The sequence below is a fragment of the Electrophorus electricus genome, chromosome 25 (genome assembly GCF_013358815.1).
Source record: "Electrophorus electricus isolate fEleEle1 chromosome 25, fEleEle1.pri, whole genome shotgun sequence".
NCBI lineage: Eukaryota > Metazoa > Chordata > Actinopteri > Gymnotiformes > Gymnotidae > Electrophorus > Electrophorus electricus.
The window spans coordinates 11,797,769-11,810,760 of record NC_049559.1 but is presented as its reverse complement, the minus strand read 5'-3'; the positions used below and the strand labels follow the sequence as shown (position 1 = coordinate 11,810,760).

At 42.7% G+C, this 12,992-nt stretch overlaps 1 protein-coding gene across 4 annotated transcripts in view; it reads right to left on the bottom strand.

Annotated features, from left to right (window-relative positions):
• Window positions 1-748: 748 nt before the first annotated feature.
• The window catches only part of acvr2aa (activin A receptor type 2Aa), a 35,558-nt gene continuing 23,314 nt past the window's right edge, over window positions 749-12,992 (bottom strand). For all 4 annotated transcript variants that reach the window (XM_027016914.2, XM_027016915.2, XM_027016916.2 and 1 more), the window contains 7 exons: window positions 9,707-9,850; window positions 9,031-9,174; window positions 7,590-7,735; window positions 7,195-7,309; window positions 6,100-6,238; window positions 4,957-5,087; window positions 749-4,722 (listed from right to left, as the gene is read on the bottom strand). In XM_027016914.2, coding sequence (XP_026872715.1) covers window positions 4,528-4,722; window positions 4,957-5,087; window positions 6,100-6,238; window positions 7,195-7,309; window positions 7,590-7,735; window positions 9,031-9,174; window positions 9,707-9,850 — 1,014 coding nt within the window. In that variant the 3' untranslated portion in view covers window positions 749-4,527. The remainder of the gene's footprint in view (window positions 4,723-4,956; window positions 5,088-6,099; window positions 6,239-7,194; window positions 7,310-7,589; window positions 7,736-9,030; window positions 9,175-9,706; window positions 9,851-12,992) is intronic.

The following is a 12,992-nucleotide window of genomic DNA, read 5'->3' as shown; positions in this document are numbered from 1 at the left end:
GAGCACATTCATCAGCTATGGTTGTCGCAAAGTGAGGCACACACTTGCTTTGAATGGACTACACCATTGGAGTTCGTGCAGCCGAATGAGAAAGTGTGGTATACGAGGAATGGAAAGGCTGACACCTAGTGGCATATTTTGTCACTACCTGTACAAGAGAATGGGGGGGGGGGGGGGGGGGGGGGCATTGGTGTGGGGAACAGCAGTTATCAGCTGGCTCTGGCACGTTTGTCTCGAAAACTTATGAACATTGCCGTATGCACAAGTGCAAAGGAAAATCACCATGTACATGAAAGCATGTCATCCAAGACCTATGCACACTATGTAGGTCACACCAACTTTATTAGAAAGGTACCTCTGCTCACAGCAGTTCAAAACGACGACTTGATGCTGGCAGGAGTGACTGTCACAAGACGTATTATAGACTTCACATCTACAAGGTGTTTCTAATGAAGTGGTGTTTATGATCAAGTAGCTAGTGCATGTATGTATAGGGATATGTAACAGAGACTGACCAGTTTACATTTACATTTACAGCATTTAGCAGATGCTCTTTGTCATTTACTCATAGAATATATTTAAATAAAATTTTATTTTAAAGTTTATTTAAATTATATATATATATATATATATATATATATATATATATATATATATATATATATATATATATATATATATATATATATATATATTTTTTTTTTTTTTCCTCTAACAAGCACCAACACTTGAACATGGAGGGCATGGGTCAAGAGCAGTCACTATACTTTATTGAGGGGAGTAGTAGCATAAAATTTCATCTGTACAATATGTAACAATTACTTCCAACCGGGCCCTGAATGTCTGTTAAATACTTAAGAGGAGCAACTCAAATGGCATGTCCGGTATGAAGGTAATATGCTCAACTCAAATGGCATATCCGGCATTAAGGTAATACACTCGCTTGCACCCAAGACAGTTTTGGTACAATGGTGACCCTTGCTCAGTGGCACCAAAGTAAGCAGATACTGTCACTGAAAACCAAAGTGCGTCTTGCTGTGTGAAAAAAGAGGAAAAAAGAAGTAGAAGAAGGATAGTGAACCTGCTGGTCAAGTCCCAGTACATGTTTTCACAACGCCTGCACCATGTTTTCTGTCGTGCTACACCACTTGTTCTTGTTGTGATAACGTTGAGAGTAAACCGGGAATCTGAGGTAAAGAAAAGATCAATCTGCTATTACTTTTTTAGTGTTTCATCTGACCAGTTTTATAAATAGAGTAAAAGCACTCCTCAATCAGAATAAAAATAACTTGTTTGGGCCATTACATAAATTAATAAAACAACCTAAAATACAGATATACAAAATAAAGAACAATAAAATATTTTTCCATAATATTAATAAAGATTTTTTTTTTTTTGCTTTTGAGACCATAAAAAACAACCTCATGCTATATTCACAATCTAAAACATTATTCTTATATACATATGGTGCACTTTTAAGCCAGTCTTCTGCCAACACTTGGGAAGGGGCAGGTGGACATGGTGATGTCGGTTTCAGGCCAGGGCAAGGAGGTGATGTAGGTTTGGGGCAGGCAAAGGAGGTGATGTAGGTTTGGGGCAGGGGGAGGTGGTGATGCAGGCTTGGCTTACATTTTGAAGGGAGAGTGTGCATTAAAGGGTTATTTTCATCCAGGCTTTTGCACAATACAATACATGATCTGTTCATGAGGAACAACCCCAGCCTAGTCTGATTCCGAAAGATAGGTTAGTGAGAATATGCTGCAAATGCAGAGCACCTGTCCAGCCAAACAGAATCTGATCTCTAACCAGATTTCTCTTCCTAATGATGGTTGTTAGTCACAAAAGCTGATTTAAGATCAGCAATCTGAATACTGCCTCCAATAATCACAATAACACTGAAGATTCTCTCTTGAATGAGACATGGAAAGGTGGGTATGGGGATGTAACGTGAACTGAAGCTATGGAAAATTATGAAGATCCATTTCTTTTTACTGTTTTCATGTACGCTGAAGGCAAATATGATGGCGAAATGATGGCAGGCTGCTAGACACTCACTGGTCTTCCTTCAGAAAGAACAAACTGACTGCACACATGAAGCTCACCCAGTGTGAAGTGTAAGCAATGAAACCATGAAACAATGAAAAATTCTAACAGGGCTATTAAACGCTAGTGGCTGGTTTGCACGGTGCAAGCAAAATAACACTAGCAGTAACCCGCTAGCATTCATTCAGGTGTTAGCGTTGAATGAAATCTTCCAGAAGAGTTGCATGTTTAGAACAGCTCAATGCAGCCTCATGTCTTGAACTGCTGAACTAGTACTTGCTGGATCATGCACCATGCATAAAGGCAGAGCTCCTGGCCAGGTCAGCAGATGAGAATAGCGAATGCAAAGGTCCGTGGATTGAAAATGCTACAGTTGAAAGAATGCTTCGGTTGAAAGTGATGCACTGCATACAGTAACAGGGGTCTGAATGCTTGCGGATGTGGTACAATATTTAGCCTCAAAGAGTAGCCTGAATCCTTTTAGCAGCTTAAGAGTAGCAGCAATGCTACTGTTAAACTATAGGGGTCACCAGTAATAAAAGGTGAACAAATGATGACAGTATTTGTTAGGTCCTCAGAACACCTGCACATTTTTGGGATAATACTTCTGTGCACTTTATGTGTAAAAAATATGCATAACAGCATAGCAAGCATGACTAACATATTATAATCTAGGAGTCATATACTCAATCTAAACCATTACTTCCATATGGCATCTGCTAGCTTGGTGCTAGGAACACAAGGAGCTCCAAGGTTTCAGAATACGAAAAGTCCATCTTATGATATTAGTGTAGTTTTATGAAGACCTCTCTCATAGGCTATGCAACATGGATCACCAGGATGGCACCAGAGGAGGACACACTGGCAGGACAGCTTCCTGAGACATACATAGATGGTTAATTGTAGCTGTCGTGAAACTTAGCGATAGCCATGAAACCCCAGCTATTTTTGCATTTTCACGTGTAATGATTGCAGTCAGTGTGAAGGAAGAGTCAGTCCAGGATCGCTGAGCAGAACCTCTGCTTGGGAGAACAGTTTTGGCAGACAGAGATCACAGCAGAACAGGATAAAAAAAAAAAAAAAAAAAAAAAAAAAGGGGGAACGAGAGCAATACCCTGATTGAAGACAGCCAACATTGCAGTTGAATAATAAAAAAACAATAATAAAAAGGTGGTTTGGAGAGGTTGGGGTGGATAATGACTGCTCACAAGATTTCACACACAAGAGAAAAGAAATACAAGGCATGCACATATGTCGTTTTTGCGAGGACACTGCAAACCTATGCTGATAAGTGCTTACATATTTTCACAGATTTCATATTTTTCAGGGATTTTTCTTCTCAACAGGTCTTGATAAAGGTCTAAAACTGATCCAACAGTGTCACAATGTTTTAAAAAAAACCCAAGCAGACCATCACATTTTAAACGACAGGGCAACACAGAAAAGACAAACCAACAGAACATAGGCAGAAAACACTGGTTTATGGATGGCCATATTTTCTTGGCATAATCTGTTGTATATAAAAAAAGTTGTTTTTTTTTTTCTCCCGTATTGAAAAAGCTTCTGTACCCCATGCAGGTCAACAAGAAGCTTCATAATTTTGTTTTTATATAGTGTTACAAAACAAACTTGTTATTGGGATGAGAAACTGAGGTATACCTTGTCGAGAGAGAGGTTGGTGGTTATCTGACAGAAATGCTGGGAGCAAAATCCAGAGATACAAAACCGGCAATTTCAGTTAATGTCTTCAGCCTCTCAGTTGATATATTTACAGCAGCGACACACTGGACATTCAGAAGCTGTTTCGTATTGGCATTGCGAAAGTCATTCACTCAAATATATTGAATGCATTAGAAAGTCATTCATTCAACTGTATCGAATGCATTAGAAAGTCATTCACTCAAATATTTCAGATGCATTAGAAAGCAATGTTGCCCTTTTTTTTTTACACTGAAATGATGTGGAGTCTGGTTCTTTATCTCTGTCTTCTTAGAGAAAAAAGTGTTCTGTGTCTAGTTCAGATGAAAAACAATAAACAAAAAAAAAACAAAAACAAAAACAAAACAAAAAAACCCCCAAAAAACAAAACAAAACAAAACAGAAACATCAGTCAGTAGCTTCCATTTGCCAAAAGGTGAGAGTGTGTCGTGCTTCAGGTCCTCATGCTGGATTTAAATCCATCTGTCCTTTCCAGAAGGCCCCATGACATGAGTTTTCACACACACACACACACACACACACACACACACACACACACACACACACTCACGTAGTGTAGCTGAAACCAATATTGGAACAGATTCAGCATGTAAATCCACTGTTGGTAAACATGACCAACTGTATGTACAGTACAATCACCAGGATCAATCAAGCTCCGCATGTTAGGTAGCCACTCAGAATTCCGGTCCACCGGCCTGAGACCCATCTTTGCAGTTTCTTTTTTTCTTCCCCCGCCCACGTTATTCACATGCTGTTCTCTTCTAGTCATAGACTGGACTCCTTAGGGGGATAGTCCACGTTGGTCACCATGGTGACAACAGTGACAATCTCCTCGGGTGCAGAGATGCTGGTTTGTCGCTGCATCTGAACCACGCGTTCCTCCACGCAACCCGCCGACAAACGCGCCTCAGCCTCGTGGTCCCAACACTCCTCTATTGTCTCACACAGCATGGCAAGACCCTGGGTTTGTAGACAGAGAGAAATATATAAAAGAAAAAAAAATAAACAAAAGCAGAACGACAGAAAACAAAAATGGAGAGACAGAAAAAGAAAGTAGCAGACAGAGGAGCGCTAAACAGGATGTACATATGTGACAACACCACTCTGAACTCTGTCCCAAAATCACCATCAGACAGAATAATAACACCACGGTCAACCTCCTAATTATGGCCTATAGTGGCGCAGTGAACTTACAGGGTGTTTCTGCCAGCACTCACGGAGGGTGGGTCGCAGCTTTTTATGAACCACCACCTCCTGCATGTCTTCCAGGGTGGGGTGCTGGCCAACTTCCTCCTCAAATGGCAGCATATACTCATCCACTGGGCCTGTGACAGAACGGGCAAGGAGGTTAGTATTACTACATATCCAGCAGGCTCAGATCAGGAAGCACAGGCTTTGATTTGTAAGGCAAGGGATGTGAGTTTGTGAATTTTGACACAGTTTTGCTTTTCCATTTATAGCAGACCAGTCAGAAGTGTATATAAAGGAAGGGGTCGGTCTTTTTTTTCTTTCTTTCTTTTTCTTTAAAAAAAAAAATGTTTTAAGCCCACTAAATTCCAGGTTCACAGTAACCTGCCAGCTCATGACCACTGCTAAACATGGACCCATCACTCACCACCCCCTGCTTGGGTTGTGACGCATAACAGCCCCCCATCCAAACATCTATATGGACCTGATCAATGATGTTCCATTAGAGCGGATGCCAGTGATCAATACATCTTATGATGGGATCATAGGGTCAGAGTGGAGAATTGAGACCTCCAGCAAATGCCTCTTTTAGCCCAGGTTCCGTGCAACTTTACTGGCTACAAGCTGCTTTGTAAATGCATTAAAGGATGAATGAAAGCTTGCATGGGCCTGACAGCACTGCATAAAGAAGCTGTTCATTAATTTATATCACAGGATTCGCCTTTGTGAAGCTGGCATCACAGGTACATGCAATTTGCAAATGAGCCTTCTAACAAACTAGATGTTTCAAATGAACAACTCTTTGGGTGCTTTGATGAATCACAGCATTAATATGACTCACTAAATGTCATTTAGGTCAAATTAAAGCAGGTCTTTAGGCATGTTACAAAAAGCACTGTGTTTTAAATATATATCAAAGCACCTAGCACTCACAATTTTGGCAATATAAACAATACAATATTAAGACCATATGGTACAAACTGGCAATTAGTCATTAGCATTAATTGGTCTCTAGCTATACTAGCGTTCTCTGTTCATTAGCCACAGAAGGGTTCTCTGGTTGTTGGCTGCAGTAGGGTTTGCTCTGGTACGGTTCTGTGCTCATTCCCTGATTGTTAACCATAGTTCATTAGCTGTGGCAACTCTTACCATCGGCTGCTGTGCAGCGGGCCGCCAACTCCCAGAGCACCAGGCCCACTGCGTACATATCTATCCTGAGAAAGGCATCTCGTTGGAAATTGATGGCTCCCTCCAGCACCTCTGGGGCCATGTAGCGTCGGGTGCCCACCTGCACACAACAGGGTATCATGCAAACACTTTGTCCGCTCATGGAGCCTTGGCTAGCTAGAAGCAAATGACTTATTTTCCCCCCTGCTTTATTATTATTATTATTATTATTATTATTATTATTTACATTTAATATAGCACCTTTCTCTTAATCAAGGATGCTTTACACACACACACACACACACACACACACACACACACACACATCTATATATACTTACACATAGGTCACTTACATACAGGACAATTTAGAGTATCCAATCAAACTAACCTCCATGTTTTTGGACTGTGGGAGGAAACCAGAGACACCAGAGGAAACCCACACAGACAAAGGGAACACATGGAAACCACACCCAGATAGGGACTCAAACCCAAGACCTTACTGCAGATGCAAGCCACCATGCTGACCCCATCCTTGTTTTTTCAGTTAGTTCCCCACCTCCCTGATACTTCTTAACCTCTTTGTCTTTAAAAGTTTACCAATGAACTACAACATATTTGTAAAAAAATGTAATAGCATAGCATGTAATTAGATAAGCAGCAAACAAAATATCAACATAAAACAAAATGTGTTTTGTAAATGTATCAGTCATGAAAGAAAGGCATCAGAGCATGCAGGATACAGGGCTCCCCAGCACCTCTGTGCTACATCTCACTTAGAAACAGGCCCGCGCACATACATCCACCAACTGCCAAAATAAGGATGCACATTTCGGGACTTCCCAGCAGTGTGTCATTTCTCCAACGGTGCCTGAGGAGGCTTTTGCAACTTTGGCCAGGATGCAGTCGCTCTCAACCGCGTACCTGCGATTAACCACACTGCTGCCGTGTACATGCGCCTACAGGCATGGTGCCTGATGCTATCTGTAATCTTCTAGCGTCTGTAGCGCTTTATCTGAGTCAAAGAGCTACTGCAGGAGGAACAGGTGTGCACCAACCCCCCTCCCATGTACTCACTTGTCCGTGCGTGTCACCAGCAGACTTCCCGGCCTCGAACCTCAGGGCCAGGCCAAAGTCAGCGATGCAGGCTGTCAGGTTAGCCTTCAGCAGCACATTCTTACTCTTAATGTCCCTGCATACGCACGCATACATGCATGCACGCACGCACGCACGCACACACACAATGAATGGAACCTAATATTATGCTTACCCTAAATCAACAAGTGAACAAATCATAATATTTAATCTAGCAATAAAAAAAATTACTTGCATCACACGCAACACATGATCAACACTAAAACCTTGAACTACAGCCATGATAACAGAATATAACGTATTCGTATCCAAAACGTATCCAGCTGTGTCAGCAGCTCTGCTTGGGCTGTAAGGAGGGGGGGGTGGAGAGGGCTGACCTGTGGGCGATGCCGGGCTTGTGCCCGTCCCTGAGGCCAGGGACGTCAGCGTGGAGGTAGGCAAGACCTCGCGCCATGGTCTGGGCAATGTGGCAGAGCTCGTTCCACGTCACCACGTTGGCCTTCAGATAATCGGTCAGCGAGCCCTAGTGAGAAGGCAAAGGCGAAAGGTCCATGGAGGCACTGATTCCTGGACGGCGAGTGCCGAGTTCCAAACAGCTCAGACATATCCACAGGGACACAGCCAGTCAAAAACAGCACGACCTCCACAACACAGTATTTCGCAGATAAGGGACAACTGCTCTGGAATAGCTACTAGGATACTCGCTAATCTGCCATGACTTAATTTAAGTATAATTGGGCCCTTTCCCTGATACAGATCAGGCAATCTAGTCTTAGATTACATTGTAATGTTAACGGTGATTCTAAGAGCCATTGTAGTCCAGGAACAGACTCAATCCGTACCTGGAAAAACTGGTCTTGAACATCAACTGCATGTGATCTGCTGTGCTTTGTAATTACAGGCATTAATCACAGTGTAATGACAAAACGTGCCCTTTGAAATTGTAGACTGTTTTATGCCTCGGGATTTAATGGTGTTTCATTAAGGATGCCTCCGTAATGGAAAAGGCCTTTAAATATTAAATATTTATGATCCTCTTATGAGTTGCTTCAATCCACCTCTAGAGGGCGCATGTGAAAACTCAAACTTGGAGGTTTTTGGCAGGGGTTCAGAAAAGGAGGCTGCACGGCTAAAGGTTTTTATAGGTTACAATGAGTTAGGCTTAATATGACGTAAAGCCTGTTCCACAAATTCTTCACAAAAGAAAACTGTGCTGAGAATTTTGGAAACGGCCCTGCTGACTGAGAACTAATAATCCAGCTATAGAAACATATTTTAAGTGCTATTGAGAAATGAGACCTCATCAGCTTTAATATTTCATAATAATTTGTTCACGTGTCAATATGTGATGGTGATCCAGACCACAACATCATCCTACAGAGAAGTACAACACTACAACAACAGGTTACCGGGTTATCAAAGAATTACTGATCGCTTCACACTGAGATGACTGATGACTGCATTCGGGAGCCATGTTTTAATGCTTATTTAATAACAGTTTTGTGTTTTTGATTAGAACACTGAAAGTGAAGACATAAACCAAATGAAACTACGCTAATGTGCTTAACAGTAACAAAGTTAGTGTGACCAGATAGCACTAAGCTTAGGTTTAGGGACACCAACCATATGGTTTTCTGTATTTCCCATTCAAATTAACACACAAACCAACACACAAAATAATAAAGCCTCACTGTGCCCAAGTTGTCATCACTAATCATCAAGACTTCTTAATCACAGAGAAATCTGAGAAGTATAAAGTATTTAAATTACAATTTCAAATGCACTGCTATCAGGTCTTCTGTCCACAAGGTGAATTACCTTTTCATGGTAAGCTGTAATGAGCCACAATTCGATGTCCAGGTTGGACCCTCTCTTCTCTGCACCAATGAATTGGAGAATATTCTCGTGCCTCATGCCAGGCAGATTGTAGATCTCATACTCGTTCTGCCAGGACTGCTTATCCTAAGAAGCATTACAGTGAAAAAGGAGCCAAAGCACTAGATGCAATAACTCATTCAAAAGCTCAGCAGGTGTAAGATAAAAACATAAACAGATGTGTCGAGAACACTATGTTTAAATTGAAGACAAACAACAACCTAAATTTGGCTATATTCACGCACACGTATCTTCTCTTTAAATGGTGTATAAAAATATTGGCTGTCTATGAGGAACTGTATGCAAGTACGAAGTCTGAAGTTCAAATAGACTAAGGCTATATAGAATAGATGCACTGGGACTACTCTTAACGGATATAGTAGTGATGGTGTGTTTTATTAATGGCTCTAACCACACCAACATGAGATTATGGAGCAGGGCTTGAAGATGTTTTCTGAGAATGGTGTGACACAACTGACACAGAAGAGGATATGATGCAATCATGCAAGCTCCCTCGTGGCTACCAGAGGGCACCTGCTCACTGGGCCGTTTGAACGACCCTGCACTGACAACAGACAACTTGTTGTCCTGGCAACGGGCGTGGATCTCCACTGAATACCTGAATTGGGAAGATCTTGACTGCCACGTAGTCACTGAGCAGCTGCGCTTTCCACACGCAGCCGAAGCGCCCCCTGGCTTTCACCTCCAGCAGCTGCAGTGGCTTCTGTCCGAGGATGGGGGAGGAGGGCATGGGGCCAGGATCCTGAAAAGTATGGGTGAAGGGGATAAGAGGTCAGGGAGGTACCACGGATACAGTGGAATGGGTCATTTGCAGGAGCAGCACGTCTGTTATATGTTGGGTAATGTGGAGGAGGAACACATGTTATGGGCTTTATTCCCCCCCCACAGGAATATCTCGTTCTTACCAAGTTATACCTAGGTCCCCAGGGTGAGCAGCCACTGTGCTAATACACTTCACAAAAAGTATTAAACAAAACCATTGCTTTTTGTACAGAATAACACAAGGTGGTCAATCTTACAGTATTTTACCTTACAAAACCCATCTAAGAATTTCCTGTTGTGAGATTAATATGAGCACATTCTTCCCTATATTAGAAATCAATGGGGGAAAAAAAACCAAGTCACATCACTAATGTATGGTTGGCTCAATAATGCAGGCAAATGTTGCCCTGCTCAGTACTACAAAGCTTTTACAGAAGGGACATATAGGAGTTGGAGTTCAGAGCTTGTTAAATATAAATCCATAGTTGGTGTAGGTGGACCGGTGGACTGATGAGAAGATGATCCAGATTAAAGGGCTATGGCATGCACTGGAGTCACAATAGTAGGACCGATAATGACATTAACCACAGTATGGTTAGCGATTAATGATTAGTACTGTTTCAAATGATTACAATTGTATCCTTCTTTAATAACAAATAAAACAAACAAACAACAACAACAACAAAACCCCACTATCGTGTGCCCTTGAGCCACTGACCCATGCCTTGTGTCGGCAGTCCACATGGAAGTGGTGTGTACTTGTGTGCATGTGCACACATACTCTGTCCACACCCAACATGGCATTTTCGGGCCAATTAACCTCTGTCAGCAGAAACACAATGGGCCGCTCCTCCACCATGCAAGTCCTTATCAAATCAGCTAATTCCCACTATTCAGCCACACTCGGTGAGGGAGAGGCAGGTGTGGCTGCTTTCCTCTCGTTTGGAAAGTATTGGCTTGGTTTTGCTGTGCACTCCCAGGCTTAAACGCGCACACACACACGGGCGCGGGCGCGCACACACATACACACACACACACACACAGAAAACCCAAACAAACAAACAAACAAAAAAATGCCAACAGAACAGCCTACCTGCCTTCCTAAGTCATAAATCTTAAGTGATTGGGGTGAGTGAAAGCAACCACATCTAGCCTTTTTAAAAAACATCTATGCACACACCAAAAGACAAGGTAGGACAAAGAAAAAGAACGTTATTTACTTATTTATTTATTTTTATTTTTGCAGGCCCTGTGGTAGCACCTTACCAAGAACACTTGAGGTTAAGAGTTTGGACAGAAGTAGGGCAAATGTAGAGATGCTATGCCATTGTGCTTGGCCTACATTTCCTCAAAAAAACCCAAAAAAACCCTGGCTGTGGGAAGGCTGCAGTGGCCCCCGAGTCGAGACTCCAAAGCATATGGATCTGGGTTGCGTACTGAGCTCTACTTGGTCCTACAGGAATTTTGTGCTGGAGGTAAAAAAAAAAGATGAAGTGATGGTGAGCGGGAATGAGACGGGACGAAAGGGCAGAACATCCATCACGCAGGGGAGCGTGGGAGGAGGCATGGAGAGAGAGTGGGAAGCAGGGAGGAGAGTCAGAGAGAGAGGTGGGTGGGTGGAGAGCGAGAGGAAGGGGGAGAGAGAAGGAGGGAAGGAAAGAGAGAGAGAGAGAGAGAGGAAGAGGGGGGAGAGGGGAGGGGAAGAGAAAAACAACGAGGACAGGAGAGAAAGGGAATACGTCCGAGATTGAGTTGCTTTCGCTGTTACCCAAAACTAGCCCTGAAAGAGCTGACACAGAAAGAGAGTGGAAGAGTTGGATAGGTGAGGGATCAAGCTCCTATGTGGTGTGTCAATGTGTGTGTGCACATCTGTGCGCGCGCGCACTTGGAGGGGGACGACAACACATCTTTACTCTCCGTACCTCGTCACAGTGCACAGGACTCTGATGCCCCTTTTGCATTTGACACAGTGTTAGTCACAATTTAGAAAAATAGCAATGCCTCTTCATGGCAGTGTTGTGGTTTTTATGTATTATTATTTATTTTTAGCAAAGGAAAAATTTAGTGTTGTTCACCTGTAATTTAAGAGGCTGATCTTTCTCCCTGAATGCCCAGGGTGGATATTGAATGTCTATGTGCAGGTTACAAGGGTTCGTGTTGTTGAGAGTCCAACAAACCAGACACCAGTGGAAAATGCCCGTGAGCAACTGACCTGTCTGAATCTCAACATATATGTCAGAGTCTCTCGACATGCACCTACTGCCCCCAAACCCGCAGTTTAATATTAGAGTGAAAATTGGCCATGGTCTGTTTCTCACATGGGCTCCGAATTATTTAACAGAACATTTCACCACCCAAAAGCTAACATGGCTCACAGTGAACTAAAAATGACTGGAACAGGTTAGCTTTGTGCAAGATACACTAGCTAACTAGCTGTGACTAGCCACTTACATATGTAGGCTATGGTGAGGTACCTGCCAAAATAACTGGAAATAACTTGTGCAGATATGACCAACAAATCACATGAAAGTAGATGCTTCATAATGGGTGTGTTACCACTGCATCTGCAGCACCAACTGAGGCATTTCCATCATGGTCTTCGCGCTGAGGGCGACCGAGACATGGCATGAGCCCTGAGTGGTCTGGAGCACGGCCAGGACGTGACGCGTACACCGCTGCAGCCTCGGCCGCCCACAATGCTGCACCTTTGGCCCCCAGGGTTGTGATGATGGAGGGGAGAAAGGTGCACCGCTGATGCGGTCCATGTGGCTTTCATGTCTATGGAACTACGGAAATCCTGGAGGAAGATGTGCACGTCAGGAGTCACACTCTGTGCGAGGCACCCTGTTTTCACTTACAGCATTTATTCAAGTGTTTAAAGTGTTCTGGCAGTCAGCTGCATTCCTTTAAGGACATTATGCTTACTGGGGAACATTTTCATAACATTTAGGGTTATGTAAATTGTGGAGTAGTTAAAATAAGGTTGATGAATGCCTTGCTTTAAAACTCATTAGTTTTCAGCTTGTGTGTGTGAAACGATACAGTCTCTCATATCACAGAGGATTGAGAGTACCTGTTGCTGTTTGAGGTCAGAAATTCACAGATTACCAAGCTTTGATGTG